The sequence below is a fragment of the Nycticebus coucang genome, chromosome 9 (genome assembly GCF_027406575.1).
Source record: "Nycticebus coucang isolate mNycCou1 chromosome 9, mNycCou1.pri, whole genome shotgun sequence".
Lineage (NCBI taxonomy): Eukaryota > Metazoa > Chordata > Mammalia > Primates > Lorisidae > Nycticebus > Nycticebus coucang.
The window spans coordinates 114,065,581-114,080,941 of NC_069788.1; the positions used below are offsets into that span (position 1 = coordinate 114,065,581).

The window sequence follows — 15,361 nt, forward strand, 5'->3', positions numbered from 1 at the left end:
AAGCTCCACTCCTCCTCCCCTATGTGGACAGATGTGTACGCCCCTTCTTCCGTTAATCTACTCATTCAAAGACTCAAAACTTGGGGTGAGAGAAATTCTTTTCACTCCTACAATGGTTAATATTTATCTGTGATCACTGATTCCATGTACCTGAAAGCTTTTTTTTTTTAATCTGTATTACTTTTTGACTTAAAGTTGCAAAAGCAGTAGAAGAAATTTCCATATATTGCTCACCCCAGTGTTAAACATCTTATATAACTAAACACAATCATCATTACCAAAGCCAGGAATTTATTAACATTGGTACAATACCATTAAAGGATCTACTTAAATTTCACCAGTTTTTCCATTCTGTATTTTTTTGACTCCAAAATCCCATCCAAGATCTTAACCTGTCTTCAGCTGTTACTCCTCTTTAGTCAGTCTACTTGTCTTTCGTGACCTTGAGACTATGTACCTTTGAGGAGTATTTCTCTCTCGATTTGGGTTTGCCTGGCAGTTTCAGATGACTGGAACATGCATTTTGGGCAAGGGAGTCACAGAAACCATGTGTCCTCCATGCATCATGCCAGGGCCTGGTGACGTCAGCCTTGATCAGCACGTAACAGCGAAGGCCGTGTGCGCCAGGTCTCCACTGTGAAGTTGCCAGTCCTCCCGTGGTTCACAGATGCTCAACGGAGGTAACTCTGAGGTTATGCAGATGCTGCCTCTGCTCCTGCCTCTCCTCAAACCGTCACCCACTGATTTTAGCATCCATCAGCTCACTGCCTACTAACATTTACAATAACAGAATCTGTCTCAGTAATGGCATTTTGTGCCTATGGGGGATCAATTGGTGGTCTGGTTAATTTTCTCAAAACCACTATGACCACCCACAGACTCGTTTGTGGTCTCATTTCCTCAAAAGAGAAGGAACTGAAACTTATTATTTAGTGTCTGGAGTACAACACAAGGCTAAACACGCCAAAGGTAACCTCCCCTGACTTTCTTTACCTGCCGCTATGAGTACAAGACACACTGGCTGCTCAACTCAATAAATCTTATACTTAGTATCAGCACCAAGCATTCATTCATTTGTGAAATATTTACTGGACCCTCTGTCTGCGCTCCTTGCCTTCAGGCATGTTTAGAGCCACTGTGAACCAAGCCATCACAGAAAGCAGCTTGCAGAAATGAGATGCACCAAGGTGACTGGATCGGGAGTAGGAGAACGGGGGATTCAAAAGGCTTCCACCCTAGAGGACAAGCAGGACCCTATCAGGCGTGTAAGAGAAGAAGAGAATCTGTGCCAATGCATGCACTGCAGAGGGACATAAGGCAGGCAGCTCCGGCAGGAGCGAGCAGGATAAGCCCCGCCAACTTCGACCAACACGGGGGTTTCTATCCTGCACCCTGTTCCTCCCACTCCATAGGGAAGCCTCCCTGTAGACAGGTCACACTGCTTTTCCAGCACCAGCCTCAGCCCCACTGTGGGGGCTACAGAAGGACTCAAGCTATTTCCACTGAGCTACCTCGACCTTTAATCATAAATGTAACAAAGATCACCAGATACTAGCATGAGGGAGGAAAAAAAACAACAAGAGAAGCAAACCATACAACTACCAAGATACAGATCATTTAGGGAAAAAAACTTAGAAAAAAAGTTTTTAAATTAATACCAATAGAGAAATGGGGATTTACACAATAAAGAGAAAACTACTAAGAAAAATAACTATATGAAGACTGGGAGCAGTGGCTCCTGCCTACAGTCCTGGCACTTTGGGAAGCTGAGGCAGGAGGATTGTTTGAGCCCAGGAGTTCAAGATCAGTCTAGGCAACATAGTGAGACCCTACCTCTACAAAAAATGTAAAATTAGCTGGGCTTGGTGGCACAAGTCTGTAGCCCTAGCTACCTGGAGTCTGAAGTGGGAGGAGCACATGAGCCCAAGAGCTGGAGGTTGCAGTGAGCTGCTCTGATGGTGCCACTATATTCAGCTTGGACTACAGAGTGAGACCCTGTCTCTACTAAAAGAAAAATAAACAAACAACAAAAAACCTACAGAAAACAAACTAATCAGTTCTTAGGAATTAAAAATATAATTGTTAAAAATAAAATTCAGTGAAAAGACTTAAAAAAACAAACACACAGCGGTATATACAAATTCTTTATCCAGAAGATAAAGTTGGTGAGTTTGAAAGAAAAAAAAAAAGTAACTGCAATTACAATAGGAAAAAATGGAGGATCAACTCAGGAGTGTCACCATCTATCAAAACAGAGTTCCACACAGAGGGGGCAAACAGATTGAAGAGTTTTTAACAATTACTTCCAACCAGAAAAGATTGGTTATGTTCGATAGTTCGTGTTCCTCTTAACGGCACCAACTGCAGGCTGTAAACACCGTGAAAGCACAGGTTATCTGTTCTTGTCCTCCTCCAGACACTGCATCTGGTACAAAGCAGATGCTAAATACTATTTGAATGCCTGAATAAATGAGTCAATGAATCTGCAGTTTAGCCTACTTCAAACATATGACAGACACTCTCATCAATAGCGAAGTCAATAAGTTTTCATACGGGCAAGAAAAGATATAGAAAGATAAAATAGCGAAGTCATTCTGTACCTCTGTATTATTAACTTTTATAATAAGCCCCGACATTCCTGTGTCGTATTTGTTAACTGTCTGTTTCCCCCAACTAGAAGGTGAGCTCCACAGGTGTGGAGTGTTCTGTGACCACTTCAGGGTCCGAGGCCCGCTACAGTTCTTAAGCACGTGTGGGAGCAGTAGGGGTGTGACACTCTGATCACCCTTCCCGGAAGGACTTGTAACCAGTCCAGACACAAGAAAGGCAATCAGCTAAAAGTCTCTGGCTGCAGCACCTTCAGATCCACTGCAGTCCTGAGCCAGGCCACACTCTCCCAGGGCAGCCCCTTGTCACCACAATAGGGCATGGCCATTACTACCCACGAGGGACTTGCGGGCACTCACTTTTGCTCCTTTGCACTGACTGAGGCTGTCAGATCTGCATTGTGGTCTGACATGCTCTCTGCCCAATCTTGCTTCCTACCCCCCTTCTTTTCTTTTTTTTTTTTTTTTGTAGAGACAGAGTTTCACTTTACTGCCCTCGGTAGAGTGCTGTGGCATCACACAGCTCACAGCAACCTCCAACTCCTGGGCTTAAGCGATTCTCCTGCCTCAGCCTCCCGAGTAGCTGGGACTACAGGCACCTGCCACAACGCCCGGCTATATACCCCCCTTCTTTTCATGTTATCAGAGCTGCATCATGAACGGGAGGCTTCCTCCGCTAAATTGTCTTTCTCAGGTATGAGTTACTCCCAAGCTCCTACCCAGCTCTTCTAGGCCTATGCTGTCACAGCATCTGCATCTCAGATGCTTCAACTGACACATCTGTTACAGGATTAAAGGCACTGTATCTGGCAAGGCAAGAGGCTGGATTTTGAGTAGGGCAGACTACAGAGACTAGAAAACTTGCTGCTAGAACTTGGGCAAGCAGCAATGAGGATCAACAGTGAGATTTGGAATTGAGAATGGGATACGGAGAACAGAAGTGACCTGCAACTCAAAGGTGCACTCAAAACTGAAGGTTGAGAACAATGAGGAGGAAGATGTGGGTGTTCCGAATGGAAGAGACTGATGATAATGGTGACATTTATAGAGGGGAGAGCAATGAGGAAGAAGAGAGAAAGAAAAATGGCGAACGCCAAGTTGCACATGCGTTGAGATGCCAAGGAGTCAGCTCTATGGGTAGAGGCAGACACCTGCCAGTGAGAACTGCAACTAGATCTGAGAAAGCCAGGGAACTGGGGCATCTGTTTGGTTATAAATGTACACTAATCATCTTTTTCCAAAAAGAACTGAGGTCATTAATTTAAAAGGACATACACAAATCATGCTAATGGAACAGAATAGGAACATAAAAGATGAAGAGAGGAAACAGATGTGTCAACAGTGAAGGTTGTAAAGCTGAGCATCAAATTTGGGTCTTGGAGTTGAGGTAAAACAGGAGATACAGTGAAACAAAACACAAGACATTCCTATCATCAGAGAGGCCGGCATTTGGTAGCTACCAGAAAACAATTTCTGCCATTAAATTCTAAAATAAACTTCTCACATGGAACTTTCTAAAGAGGCTGATGGATGAAGTGATGGCAATTATCTTCATTACTAGTTTTGCTGCAAAATGAACTGTTTTTATATGACTGGATCCTACAAAGATGATCTTGGATAAAGTCAAATATTTGAGCTAGTGTGTTCTTATGGATAGTCTTTTATTTTATTTATTTACTTTGAGACAGCATCTCTCTCTGTCATCCAGGCTGGAGAGCAGTGGCCCCCTCGTACCTCCTTATAACCTTGAACTGCCAGGCTCAAGCAATCCTCCTGCCTCAGCCTCCCAAGTAGCTAGGACCACAGGCGTGTGCCACCACTGCCTGGCTTATTTATGTGCTTTTTGTAGAGTGAAGTCTTGCGTTATCAGACAGCCTGGTCTCAAACTCTTGACCTCAAGTGATCCTCCTACCTCAGCCTCCCAAAGTGCTGGGATTAATGCGTGAGCCACTGCACCCAGCTGTATCTTGATTTTAAAATAGTATGTGAGAGCAGTAGAAGCACACGCCCTTTTAATCAACCTTCTCAGCCTCTGAGCTGAGACGGCCACATGAAAGCCTGACACCTTACAGACGAGGGGCAGCCTATGCAGGGGCGGGGGGCTGGGAGAGATCAGCCCAGAGGGAGCAAGCATGCAAAACCCTAATGCCTCCTGGCCTCCCTCATACTGGAAGTCCTAAGCAGAAACAAAGACGGCAGAAAGCACATTCCTAACTAAATTGTTCAACAAGATATTTAGTGCCCCAAAGCCCCTTGTGCAGAATACTTAACTAGAGAACCACCTTCAAAGTGAGGACAGTTTATATGACCTCAATAAAAAATGAAAAGCAAGGGCAATCAATTATTATACATAGCTCAGTGGTTAGGCCACATACACCGGGGCTAGCGGGTTCAAACCCAGCCCGGGCCTGCTAAACAACAATGACAACTGCAACCAAAAAATAGCTGAGCATTGTGGCAGGCGCCTGTAGTCCCAGTTACTTGGGAGGCTGAGGCAAGAGAATGGCTTAAGCCCAAGAGTTTGAGGTTGCTGTGAGCTGTGACTCCCCAGCACTCTACCAATGGCAATGTATTGAGATTCTGCCTCAAAAAACAACAACAACAACAACAAAAAAAAACTAGCACCATTTTGGCAGAAATTGACTGTGAAATTCAACAGCATAGAAGATAACATGGTACAGAACAACAGACCAATCGACTCTGAAGTTCTTCAATTTCATAAAATAATAAACTGACCACATCAAAAAACTAAACATAGAATAATTACTTTTAACTATGACTTGTATGTAAGGCATTCCCTGGTATGTTTCTGAAGCCTAATGTTGCTATGCATGTAGGATTTTGGGTTTTTTTGTTTGTTTGTTTGTTTGTTTTTGCCTGAGGCTGGGTTTGAACCCACCACCTCCGGTATATGGGGCTGGCGCCCTACCCCTTTGAGCCACAGGCACAGCCCTGTAGGATTTTGTTTTTAAGAAAAAACCTGAATCAACAAAATAAGGACTAGTCTTTGAGCCCTGTGGCTCAAAGGGGTAGGGCACCGGCCCCATATGCCAGAGGTGGCGGGTTCAAAACCAACCCTGGCCAAAAACTGCAAAAGAAAAAAGAAAAGAAAAGAAAAGAAATATACTTAGTTAATGGTGTTTTATTATGTACTATAAAATAATCTACTAAAATTTATAATAGCCATTTTTTTTTTTTTTTTTTTTTTGTAGAGACAGAGTCTCACCTTATCACCCTCGGTAGAGTGCCGTGGCGTCACACAGCTCACAGCAACCTCCAAATCCTTGGGCTTAGGCGAGTCTCTTGACTCAGCCTCCCAAGTAGCTGGGACTACAGGTGCCCACCACAACGCCCGGCTATTTTTTTGTTGCAGTTTGGCCGGGGCTGGGTTTGAACCCGCCACCCTTGGCATATGGGGCCGGCGCCCTACCCGCTGAGCCACAGGCATGGCCCAATAGCTGTTTTTTTTTTAATTGTTGGGGATTCATTGAGGGTACAATAAGCCAGGTTACACTGATTGCATTTGTTAGGTAAAGGCCCTCTTGCAATCATGTCTTGCCCCCAGAAGGTGTGGCACACACCAAGGCCCCACTCCTCTCCCTCCTTCCCTCTCTCTGCTATTTAATGATGGTCATTTAATACACGGGAACTTGAACATAGTTCTTGAAAGCAAAATTAAGAATATCAGAGTGCTAAAGCGGTCATTTTAGTACAAATAAAGTTAAGTGTGATATTCTAAAGAAATGATGCTATCGCTTCTGGGCCTTTTGGCTAACATTAAGAGAAGAAATGATGCTAAAGATGACTAATTTGTAAGGTAAGAGGTAAAGACAGAAAATAGCACTGACATTCTGGGAGGCCGGGGAGGGTGGACTGCTTGAGCTCAGGAGGTCAAGACCAGCTTGAGCCACAGCAAGACCCCCATATCTCTACTGAAAAAAAAAGAAGGAAAAACTACCGAATAGTGGCAACCACCTGTAGTCCCAGCTACTCAGGTGAGTGAGAACAGAGGATTACACAAGAGTTTAAGGTTGCTAATGAGCTGTGATCCCATGTCACTCTCATCAGGGAGATGAAGTGAGACTCTGGCTAGAAAAAAAAAGAAAGAAAGAAAGAAAATAGCGCTGGAATCAGACTTGTGTCCTCAATCTGGTAATCCTGGGCCCCAGCACACTGTTCAGCTGATGTGTGAGTGTTAGGATGTAGCAAGAGGAAGGTAAGGTAAACAGTCACATCTGATGGCTTGAAGTTATTGGAGAATAATGAGGTGCATAAGCATTAATTTTCCCTCTTTTTAGGAGTGAGAAAATGTCCTTAGATGTGTTTCAGATCAGATAATAGTTTTCTCCTGGCCATGGTGCAATACAGGGAGGCCTTTCCCCATCTCTAATCTTTAACAGCTTGCCTTTGAGAGTAACACCACCACTGCCCCCCAGCCGACCTGTCAACACAAGCAACAAATGCCACTGCCCAGGCAAGCCGTGGGCCTCTGTCTGCCATCAATCAGTGCATTCCTCTGTGTGGGACTCACGGAGAACACGCCCCACAGACAACTGGACACTGTGTGCAAAAACACAAAGTCCTACGGGGCCAAAGAAAGTAAGGTGAGTCACGGCTATGACAGAATCCCCTCCTCTGTGAGCCCTGCCGGCTACAGGTAATGGTATCACTGCTCCCACAGCTTGGGATTTTCTACTTACAGATGTCCTCAGTACTCGATCATGCTGACTCTCTAAACAAAAACTAAACACAAAATATGTGCACTCTGGAAGGAAGATGACTAGGTTAATTAGAACGCGACCCCACGGCCTGGTCTGTGCTTCCCTAAGGAGAATGTGGTCACATCACTTGGACTTCTCCCATAGTGACGGGTTCACTTGGGGACCCTGTGAGCATCGAGTGAGGAAGTCTACACAAAGCACAAAGTAGTAACACAATTAATACTCACTATGTTATTACTGTTATTTAATCCTGAGGGAGTCTCAATACAACCACACACCCCTCCCTCCAGGAAAATGGCACAGAGACGTGGGCAGGAGAGAGGATAAGAGGAAGAGCTTTGAAGGCAAGCTGCTTAGTTTAGTAAGTGCAAATGGGATTCCTCGATTGGTCCAGCATCTTTCTAGAATAAATTTGGCTTGTGTGTTGGCATCAAATATCCTCTAAGGTCTAAATTTACAAAACATTGATTTTTTTTTGTAAAAAATATAGTATCAAAAATGATCGCAGCTTCCTTAGCCAAATATGATTAAATTTTTGCAAGTAATGCTGACTGTAGAGTGTACATCAGTAAAAGACAATTTTTCCCCCCAGAGACTTAGCCACAGTGAAGTCAGGAGTGCACTGGACAGCAGAACCGAAATGATTTGATAATACAGAGGTTGAGTTGACAGCAGGGGGGGTGCTGCGGGATCACTTACCTCTGTACCATCAGTGTCAACAGAGTGTGCTTTCACAAAAAATGAGTGTACTAATCTCAGTGAATCAATGTTGTCTATTAAAATTTAAGGCACATTTTATTTAAGTATGTTTTCTGTATATACTATAATAAAAAGTGTTGATAACAAATTATTTCATGTATACTTTAAGAGGCTTAATTTCTGCTTTAAATAATGTTTTCCAGAGCCATCGAATTGTAACAAATGATCTGCTTGACTTCAAAATTCTAAGTTGTGTGGCCCAAGGAAAGCTATTACAGCAGGTGCTCTCTGTAACTGGTTTCCACTGGACAGCTTCCTGGGTTAAGCACTGCTCATCATTCCCTCTGAAAACCATGCTGCTGCTTACCCAAAGCCACTAAGCTAGCAGTCAGCCTCTGGTGCTGCACTCATTCTCTGCCCCCCACAGCTGGACTTCATGCTCACAAACAGTTCTCTGTGTCTTCCCAAACCTGTTTAAGCCCATTGGCTTGTTTTAATTATGAAATTTAATTATTATGCAAGCTGACAGAATATAAAAACAAAAGATAAATGCTATTTCTTCAAAAAATAAATGGAAGGATTTGGAAAGACTAAAGGTAAGTCATTAAAAAGAAAACTGTTGGATTAAATGTGGGTAAGATAGCTACCAAAAAAAAAGAAGAAGAAGAAGAAAGAAAAAAATTATGAAACCAAAGCTCCTGTACCCACATTGCTTTGATAGTGTGTTTTTGCTCTTGTGGTTTATACAATGTAGAATTCAAAAAAGTTGAATCACTGTCAAAGAAAAGCCCTTGGCCTCACAAGTATTCAGCAAATATAATTTTATATATTTTTATGACAAAATATTTCAGATATGAACACTTCATTAACAATTTCCTGCTTACTGATATTTTCAATTAACCAGTTCTAATTATGTTGGGATAAGAAGGTATTTTCCATGTTTCAAATTAGTAGCTACTGGATTAACAGCTTTTAAATTTATGAGGTATTATGAATAAGCAGGATTACTCTGGAATCTAGGTGTTCAAATTTTTATTCCATACCTTTGAAAGATAAAATACTTTAAATGATAATCCCCTTCCCTTTGGTCTAACAGACCAGAGATCAGAGAGAAGTGATTAAGAACATGACTGTTCAGACAGCCTGGCTCCAACATTTACTAGCTCCCCGACAGCATATCAATACAAACATTTAAGCACCATTTTCTCATCTGGAAAATGGGATTAACAAAAGTACCTACCTAGATGGACATGAGGAGGTTGAAATGAGAAAATGTACCATAACAAATGCACAGTGCCTGGTACAGAATAAGAACTCAAAAACATCCACTATGAATATTGTTATGTTGCCTAATAGGAAAAAAGTGCCCATTACTACATAAGATTATAAGTCATACGTTCAATTTAATGTCAGTGTTAGCTACAGGTGGAAGCAAGATGGCTTCCACTTACAGACAACTCAGAAATACCTGTAGAAAATTTCCTCGGGGCAATTTTACCTAAGAGACATCAGCAACACCCGCAGACATTTTTGACAGTCATAACTGGGTGGAAGGGGAGCCTCCTGGCATCTGGGGTACAGAGGCCGGGTGCCGCTGAACATGCTGCAGTGCACAGGATAGCCCCCCACCTCACAAAACAGGGAATTAGCTCACCCCAAATGCCCAGCTGGCGAGAACGAGAAATCCTCCTGTTGGACTGTGTAACAGAGATGTCATTTCTAAACTTTAAAAATTATTCTGAGATAAATGAAAATTGGTATTTTCATTATCATATTGATTCCAGCACTTAAGCCACAGGTATCCAGGAATGAGACATGAATATTTAATAATAAAATTATTTCAGTCACTAAGTCTTCTTGAATGGGGTTCATTATGTAATAATCTGTAGATAAATTTTATTCTGAAGTGAACAATGTTATGAAGCTATAAGGAGCACTAGATATGGAACCAAACTTCCTTCAGAAGAATAAATATAAACAACATTCAAACTCCTAAAACAGTGGAAATCAAAACACTGCAGGAATAGTCTGCAGAGAGGGGAGCCTCTGACCACAGGCCTCTTTACGTGGCTGCAAAGGTCACACATGCAGCTAATGGACCACACGTGTATCCTTCCTTGGTGATAACCCTGTTTCCCAGCGTGGGTACCTGGATGACTTAAACTTATCCTTTAATTAATAATACTCAAAAGTATCATTAGAAAGTTCCTAGGAGTTCACTTATACTACTTAACTTTTCAATAAACCACAACGCCTTTTGTAAAAGCATGAAGAAGAAAATCGTGTTCGAAGTATGATCTCAACTACACGTATGCAGGTGAATCAGAAAAGGTTACAAAGGAAGTGGCCAACAGGTATGCTAAGGGTAATTCTGTCTTCACAGCCTTTTCCATTCAAGTCAAAGACCTTGATTTGATTCCTGTCACTGAGACTTACTGGTGGTTGTGACTTTTGTCAAATAATAATTTATTTTCACAAAAGTTCCTGTGGAATAGATAGGAATATAATTCCTGTCTCCTGGTGAGAACATTGACATGGCAAAGAAATGGTGACAAAAGTGTTGAAAAATTAAAGTTAGCATTAAAGTTGTTTTTATAATCCTTAAAGAAAAGCGCTATATTTAAAATATGTTCAACTGCATACGTATTTTCCTTAAAGGTGACACAGCAAGTCCTATACACAAAGACTGTAATTTCATCCACAAAAATCAGAGTTTATTACTTTAAAAATATTTAATATGCCAAGATATCTGTATACCTGAAAGGGGAAATTAACAACAATAACAAAAAGAAAAAAAAAATAAGTAAATTGCAGCAAATAGCTACTTAACAATTTTACCATCAAGAAAGATAAGGAATTTATGCTAATCGTATGTCACAATGCTATAAACCTTTATAGAGTACTCTACCTTTTTCCAGAAGTACAGCAAGAGAAAATTTAAAGCGGGAGGGTACCTAATGGGTCCAATGAATACCAGTTGGGTAACAGTAGTATAGCCCTATAGCCCTGACACAAGCCTTACAGAAACAATCTGTGTACATTAACCCCCTTGAAATTAAACAAACAAACAAACAAACAAAAAAAACATAAAGGCACAATCGCAGGGGTCATCCCATTTTAAAGATCACTCTCCAGTACCAGTAAAAGAATAAAATAGCTGAGCATGGAGAAGTAATGTATGCATAATTACTTCATAGAGACATATCCAAATAAAAGGAATTTAAAAAAAATAAAGGATCTCTACTCACCCTTCTGGTAGAAAAACTTCCTGTAATAGTAGGCGCCGAGGTCCACGTGCTCCACAATGTATCTTTTCACTCTGTCCAGATGCAACACCAAGTTTTCCTTGGGCACTTCAAGTACTGCCACTCCTGCATTTGTGCAATGGGAGCTAAGGGTAGACTCAAAGGAGGCACTTTCACATCCACTAAAGGAGCCTGAATTTGATTTTGAAAGGCTGATTTTCCTTTCCCCTTCTCCCCCAATCTCATTCCGAAAATACGGACAGCTCATTACCAGTTCATTGCTTTTATCATCTCCCTGGTCCATGCTGAGGCTTCCTTTGGAATTGAGATCCTCCGTGCTGCCCATTGGGGAGCTAAAACTGGCTGAATGAGACAAAGGTCCAGAGACCAAGGATGCCACGGCAGCTGCTGAAGCTCCCGTGGTGGTGTTTCTCCTCTTAATAACATTGTGCCTGTTCAGAATTGCCTCATTCAAATCAAACAATATACTCTGGACATCATAGTGGGCAAAGCACTTTGGGCATGTCCAGGGCCTGACAGAGTCTTCTGATCGATTATCTTCAAGATCTGATGATTTGCCAAGTTCTTCACCTTTGGCATTGCGCAATTTCCGAAAAATGGATGAGTCGCCAGTTTCAGACTTGGAACGCCGCTTGAGTGGTTTTTCCCTTTCCTTAAAAAGCCTGAGGTTCTCTCTCTGTGAGATAGGACCATCTATAACATCCAGAGAGAAACCAGAACCCTTACCTCCACCAGCAATGAGGAAGTCACTGAGCTTGGTGGGGGTTAGACCTCGCTCAGATTTGTCATCTTTGTAGCCCTTTAACAAATCAAAAAAGCTTTCTCCGGACGTCCCCTGTTTGTCAATCGAGGATGTGCTCCCATACTCCCTGTGCAGGGATGGCCCGGTCTTGTATGTAGGAGAGATACATTCATCAAAGCTATCCACGTCAAGTTCACTTATGGTGATATCGCTGTTGCTCCGCTGCCGTATTCTGCGAAGAGCTTTCCGGGGGGAGCTGGGGTAGGCTTCAGGCATGAGGAATCTGGAGTCCATGTTCTCCGACGGTCTCGTCTTGCTTTTCAGCGTGTTCTGTATGCTCTTAAGCATGGCTGAGTCATTGGAATTGAGGCTAACAGAACTTCCCTGACTCACAGGACTGCTTTTGGAGGACAGGCTCTCAAGGCAACTTGAGGTTTCTATTTCCTGGCTTGAACGGCTAGATTCTTTTATGTTTTCCTTTCGTGGGGGCCAATCTGCAATCCTTGCCCTCACCCCCATTTTGGGGACACCAGGGGTTGAGGTGATATGGTGAGAACCTTCACTTCGCGGTGGTCCTACTGGAGCCATGACTGAGGACCCTAAGCTGCCGTTCTGGGACCGGAAGCGTCGCATGTAGAAGTCATCGGTGTGGACTTTGGGGGGGCCGTCTGTGCCGACCACCGAGGCCCTGTCAGTGGCAACAGGCCTTTCTGTTTGTGACCGTTTCAAGCTGGTCATGATGTGAAAGCAAGCCGGTTTAAATCCCTGCAGAAAGGACCATCATATCTGTTTTAAATGTGCACTTCCATCTTGGAGAATGGCTTCCAAAAAATAAAACAGTTGCATGAGACCTTAAGCTTTTTCATTTAAAAGGTAAAAACGATGCTTTATTTCAAGCCACTGGAAATCCAGAACTTAAAAGCATTATAATCTACCACAGCTCTTTTGCAGACTTTAACAGACAGCCTTCTTTCAAAAAAAGCTGAATGGAACTTGTATTACTGAGACTCTGTGGTTGCCATAATCCCATGCTTTTTCTAGAAGAAAGAAGGAGAATTTGAATTAGCATTTGATAAGTACATCTAAAAATAATATTCAATGGCCAAAACCAGACACATGAAAATAAAACTCAACGATGGACTGTGATTCCCAGTTCTACAATCCGTATTTTTTGGTAAAACAGGTTACCAAAAATGAAAGGAAGAAAGTAGAGCCATTTCATAAAATCCATCATTTATATTTAAAAAAAAAAGAGGAAGAAGACTATTAAGACTTTATCGTAACTGAACTGTCTCCGTCAATTACTGGGGAGAGAGGGGATACATCTTTGTAGGATCTCAAGCCTCCTGCTGCTTCGGGTACAGACTTTTGCTCCCATGACCTCTAATAAGGTAGGATGTCAGGAGCCATTGCAATGCACAGAAGTTTGAGACGTAACCAGCTGAATCAGATAATTAGAGCCACACAGTTTTCTGACCAAAGTACAAAATGAGAAATTATTTTACTGAACATGCAACAACATTCACTTTTTATCCCCTTCTCTATCTCAAAATCAATTCTTGTTTCTGGTTTCTTTACAAAGGCTGACATAGTTGGTGAGAGCAAATACAGCAGAGAGAAAATGAAACGGGTTTTCCCGGAGCCAGTATAGCCATTAGCACTCCCCTGTTATTTTCCTCTACTTTATTACTTACCCAGATGAGGAGTTTTTCCGAAGGAATCCGACATTCACCTCCACCTCTGCGTAGCTCTCCCTAGTTGCATATATTCTTAAAGCTACAAGTATTTTCCTAATGAACAAAATGCCTGCATTTCCTTAGACAGAACAACCTGCTCCACCCCGACGATGCTAATTTATGAAGATGGCAGAAACAAAATGCTGCTCGGGGTGGCCCTTTCCATGTCCTCCGGCAGACTACAGAGAACTGTGAGCATCCTTCCAGGTGACAGGCACCAAAACGAACTTCCTCATGAGCACTGCAGGCTGGAGGCAGGAGGCACAGATTCTGAGTACAAAATCCTGCATGGTGGCGTACATCCTGAAAAGACAGGCAGAGGCTCCTTTCCCAAGACTCCACAAATTACACAAGAGGTGGCCTTTACATTCTTGCCAAATGCATGTTTGGGAAGATGCTGCTGAACCAGCACTGCGCTGACAGGGTGGCATTGTCTACAAATCACGGTCTGACACTGAGGACGACCCGCGCTGGCTGTGCACTTGGCTCAATAGTAATAAGCACTCACTTCCAGGACAATTAAGCATCTCCCTAGTCGGCTTCCTGCCTCCAAGGCAGCTGCTTTCATTTCTCTTGCAGCACACAGCATCATTTTAGAAGACTGACTGCTATTTAAAGGCTGGAACATTTAAGGGTGTTTCAAAAAAAAAAAAAAAAAAAATGCCTGCCGCCGGCAGAAGGCAGCGCCAGGGAGCTCCGCTGGGCTGGCACTGGCTGGGTTTGTGCAGCAGGTCAAATAAATGCTGATTGTTCTCACTAGCACTGCTCTTTGGCAACCTTTGTAAAAGGGAGAATGGTTTTACACCACTATCTAATTAAACCTGGCTTTTGAGCTTTGTAGATACTTCTACCTACCAGACTACTATATTTCCTTCACCTTCCGGAACTTCACACACTCTTCTCTCAACTGCAAGCCTTCCAGTGGCATAACGTGCTAACTGTTGCTTCCAACAGCAGCAAGGGATAGCACACGGACGCAGCTAAGCTTCAAGAAATCCTCATAAAACAGAAGGAAAGCCGAGCCCCAGAACCAAAATGCAAACACCTGCCCATTTCAAAAAAAAAAGCCAAAGCATTTCAATCACATATCTTTCAAAGAAAGAATATACTGGCATAACGAATAATTTTAAGTGGATTCTTACATAAAATCAGATGCTTTCAACATCTCTCACAACTTCACAGAAATAAATCATCTTTCATTCCTAGAATATTCATTCTCTAAAAGATCAACACACCAACCCCGTCATGGTAAAACCTCATTCTTGCCACATTTCATCTGCCTTAGGTAATGGTTTATTACAGAACCATATTCCCCAAGATATGTGAAGTTATATCCATTGTAGGAGGAAATTAAAAGCTGGCACAAGACACAATAAATAAAACTGGCTTGGAAGTGCCCAATACTGGTGTCAATATTTGTCTTTCAAATCATTATATACATGTCCTGTATTTTTCATGGGTTTAAAAAACTCATTTTTGAACAGAAAAATGCCCACTAGGTGTAGTGGTGGGCCTAGCACTCTGGAAGGCTGTGGTGGGTGAATTGCTTGAGCTCACGAGTTCGAGACCAGTCTGAGCAAGAGTGAGGCCC

General features: G+C 42.5%; 1 protein-coding gene across 17 annotated transcripts in view; it reads right to left on the reverse strand.

The window, feature by feature from the left end:
- The window catches only part of SIPA1L1 (signal induced proliferation associated 1 like 1), a 434,009-nt gene that overhangs the window by 175,158 nt on the left and 243,490 nt on the right, over positions 1–15,361 (reverse strand). For 15 of the 17 annotated variants that reach the window (XM_053601212.1, XM_053601207.1, XM_053601214.1 and 12 more), the window contains one exon: positions 11,275–13,071. In XM_053601212.1, the coding sequence (XP_053457187.1) occupies positions 11,275–12,772 (1,498 nt within the window). In that variant the 5' untranslated portion in view covers positions 12,773–13,071. Of the gene's footprint in view, positions 1–11,274; positions 13,072–13,728; positions 14,399–15,361 lie in introns of those variants that run through there. The other 2 variants (XM_053601218.1, XM_053601222.1) reach the window with 2 other exon arrangements.